This window comes from Bison bison, unplaced genomic scaffold (assembly GCF_000754665.1).
Source record: "Bison bison bison isolate TAMUID 2011002044 unplaced genomic scaffold, Bison_UMD1.0 scf7180017864307, whole genome shotgun sequence".
Classification (NCBI taxonomy): Eukaryota; Metazoa; Chordata; class Mammalia; order Artiodactyla; family Bovidae; genus Bison; species Bison bison.
Genome location: NW_011494879.1, coordinates 6,870,405 through 6,873,986, shown reverse-complemented (window position 1 = coordinate 6,873,986; position 3,582 = coordinate 6,870,405). Strand labels below are relative to the sequence as shown.

At 45.6% G+C, this 3,582-nt stretch overlaps 1 protein-coding gene across 5 annotated transcripts in view; it reads left to right on the top strand.

Annotated features, from left to right (window-relative positions):
* Positions 1 to 6: 6 nt before the first annotated feature.
* The window catches only part of ROCK2 (Rho-associated, coiled-coil containing protein kinase 2), a 133,134-nt gene continuing 129,558 nt past the window's right edge, over positions 7 to 3,582 (top strand). For all 5 annotated transcript variants that reach the window (XM_010852073.1, XM_010852070.1, XM_010852072.1 and 2 more), the window contains exon 1: positions 7 to 462. In XM_010852073.1, coding sequence (XP_010850375.1) covers positions 322 to 462 — 141 coding nt within the window. In that variant the 5' untranslated portion in view covers positions 7 to 321. The remainder of the gene's footprint in view (positions 463 to 3,582) is intronic.

Genomic DNA, 3,582 nt, shown 5'->3' with positions numbered 1-3,582 from the left:
AGAGGGCGGGACTGCCCCCGGGGGGCCCGGCGGTGGCGGCGCCACTTCCCCGCTCCCGCCCTCGGAGTCCTGAGGGAGCTCGCGGCGGAGGAGTGGACCGGGCGGCGCGAATCTGACTGAGGGGCGGGGACGCCGTCTGCTCCGCGCTGCTCCCGGGGCCGGGCGGGCCTCCAACAGCCCCAAGGCCCCGGGGCGCTAAGCTCGAGGAGCGCGGTGGGCCCGGGCGGAGTCCCGGCCGGAGCCGGTGGTTCGAGGGCGGCGGTAGGCCCCGAGGCCGGCCGGGCCGGAGCGCGGGGAGCCGAGTGCGGGCCTGGCGGCGGCATGAGCCGGCCCCCGCCGACGGGGAAGATGCCCGGCGCCCCCGAGGCCGTGTCGGGGGACGGCGCGGGCGCGAGTCGCCAGAGGAAGCTGGAAGCGCTGATCCGAGACCCTCGTTCGCCCATCAACGTGGAGAGCTTGCTGGTATGTGGCCGCGGGCTCAGGAGCCCTCCCTGATGACCGCTCGAACCGTAGATTGCCCCTACTGCCCACTCCTCTGTGCCCACCCAGCGGTGGGGGCGGGCGGCGAGGGGGAGGTCTCGCCCCACCCTGCCCAGCTTCCCGGCAGCCGGGCCCCGGGTCGGGGAGACCAGACAGTTCTGCGACCGAGTTCCGGGAGTAGAGAGACCCACCTTGGATTCTTCCCTTCTGCCTCCTGGAGCTGGTGTCACCCGTGGCTGCCCTGGTCTTGGGGCGCAGGGAGGAAGCACCCCTCTTTTTCTTCCCTCCTGCCCTTTGGGTCTGGGAGCGGGGGTCCGGTGGGGAGATCTGCAGTCCATCAGACCCCAGGCTAGCCCATCTGAAAGAGCGTCATGCTGCCTGGGGACGCGGGTCGGAGCAAGAGAGAAACCCGGTGGCTGTCCCTACGGGGTGTCCCTACCTGAGGTATATGACAAAGAGTTCAGTCTGAAATCTGGTAACACACAGCCTGAAGTTTCCATGTTTTCGGTTGTCTGTGAACATTAATCGTTACAATTCAGTGCATTTCAATTTCTGTAAATTTAATTTCCGCGATTATTGCCCAGGAGCTATAGAATTCACTTGAATTGTAGTGTACTGTCAGTCTCTCCTTTTCATTGTTTCTCTTTCCTGAGATGGCCTTGGAGATCCCAATTAATAGCCACGTAAAGTCTGATAGTTGGCTTTGTTTGAGAAAGGAACAAGATTGATCAGAAATGCACTGTAGAATGCTTATTTATTTCTTGCTTTTGTAAGGATAGACTGTTGTATTTTACAGACTCTGATTAGTATGCAATAGAGATGCATTTATGGGAATAGGTAGGGGGTGTAGGTTTTTACCCTGGGGAGGAGAAGAAAGTGAAAAAGATGTGCTGGATGTTAAATTAGCTCTGGACAACTAGAATTCGGGTAGGAGATCCTTGGATCCTTTAGGTATTTCCTTCCAGAATGCCTGTTCTACTCCCTGACAGAAATCTATTGACTGTATGATGAGAAAAACTGTCTCTTCCCTTTCCAGTGACTGACTGACTTTCCTTCAGAAGCTGTTGGTTATCCTTTGAGGTTTCTGGAATCATTTGCGGAGTGACTCAGTCCCATTTGGCCAAAGTGCAGGAACTGACTAAAGAGTGTCTTTCTGTACAGTGCACAGAATGTAGTGATGTAGTGTGTCAGACGTGTTTGACATTTCCTTTTACTGATTTTCATGTCAGTGTGTTGTTCATATGTTTTCATGGGAGCATGACACTCTGATAGTGTTTCAAAGTCTTCGATTGGGGATAGGGTTGGTTGCATGAAGGGCATAGCTTTTCCTAGACCAGAGCAGAGACTCTGGGCTTCACTCCCAGCATTTTCACTTTGGTATTTTGCTAGCAAAACTCTGACCTAAGGCCAGAAAGTTCAGTTAAAAATAGTACAGCAAATCTCAAGTATTCATCAGGTTCATATTCAACCTCAGATAGAAATTTTTTGCACTTTCATCTCTTAGGCTTTACTGATGTTAATTATTAGGGTCATTATGAGCTTGAGCCTAAGCTATTTATGATCATACATTATTTAAGTGTTTTCTAAATTATTAAAATGAAGGCTGCTTTTTAAAAAATGAAGCATTATACATGCTCAGTAAACTGCCTGGTCCATTCATTTATTGAGTGCCTAGATCAGCCAAGACACTTTACACCTTTATTAAGGTAACATACTGCTAGTAGGACATCACATGCTGCTGACTGGACAGGTTTCATCTTTGCTGTTTTTAGCTGATTAACTGTTATGGTTCTGGGTTGCAGTAAATCTTATCAGGCCCCAAAGTGTCCTTTACTCTTTGAGGTTGCTGGTGTTTCTCCTGTAGAATGACAAGCTGAAGATTTTTTTTTTTTAAACCATGTTATTTACAGTGTTAGCTTTAAACCTGTATATTTAATTATATCAAATAGTAGAATGAATTGATTTTTAAAAATGTGGTAATGCAGGAGACATAGGTTTGAAGATTCCCTGAAGTAGGAAATGGCAACCTACTTCAGTATGCGTGCCTGGAAAATTCCATGGATGGAGGAACTTGGTGGACTACAGTCCATGGGTTGAAAAGAGTCGAACACAATTGAGTGCCTGATCGAGCACACAGCCTGTCCATAACATAATTTACTGTTTTAACCATTTTAAATGTACACTTCAGTGGCGTTACATTCACATTTTTGTGCAGATATCACCACTGTCCATCTCCAGGACTTTTTCTTCCTTCCAAACAGAAATTCCATGAGTTAATTTTTTAAAAGTGTTATAAAAACATATTTCCAAAAATGATGGTGAGGGTCACTTTAAAGATTTAAAACCTTACTGTTTAACCTTCATTGTCATAATTGATCATTGTTTTACTGTAAATGGCATTTCTTTTGATTTTATTATAGAAAATATTAATATTTTTTCTTTAACAGAGACAATTTAAAGTAATATGATAAAAACACAGCCACAAATCTTAGTTACTTATTTTGGAGCTTAGAAAGTACCATTTAAAATTATATACTGCCTAAGGTGACAAAACTAAGAGGTGAAGTATACCAGAAGTTACTATTATCATAGTTACTATTATAGGTACTGTAGGCTAGGCCTTGAGGTTAAAACTGTTTGTTGGAAAAAGTATTCTATGAGATAACATGTAAAAGTGCTTAGTTCAGTGCTTGGTACATAGTAGTGCTTATTAAATTTAGCTCACTTCTCTGTGCATTTAGCATATTTTTAAGTAAGTGCTTTTAATTTCCTTTGAAAAGGAAAATGGTTCTATTGGCAGCTGTTTCTTGCTATAAAATTTTGAATGAATGAATGAATAACATTATGTTTTGAATTTGCCATCAGAAAAGTGCTAGCAGTCACCAAGCATAGATATAACTGAATTTTAAGACGGTCAGTACAGAGACCAAAGTGTCTTTTCCTCTGCTGTGGCTTGTTTTAAAGAGGCTTTATGTGGATCCTTCAGATTAATCTGAAGAGCATATATCCCTTTTGTGGCTGCAGATTGTAAGTTGCTAGCTATTACTTAAAAACAGAGTTTTGAGATAGATTTGCTTCTGTAGTATCCGCGCCCCCCCACCC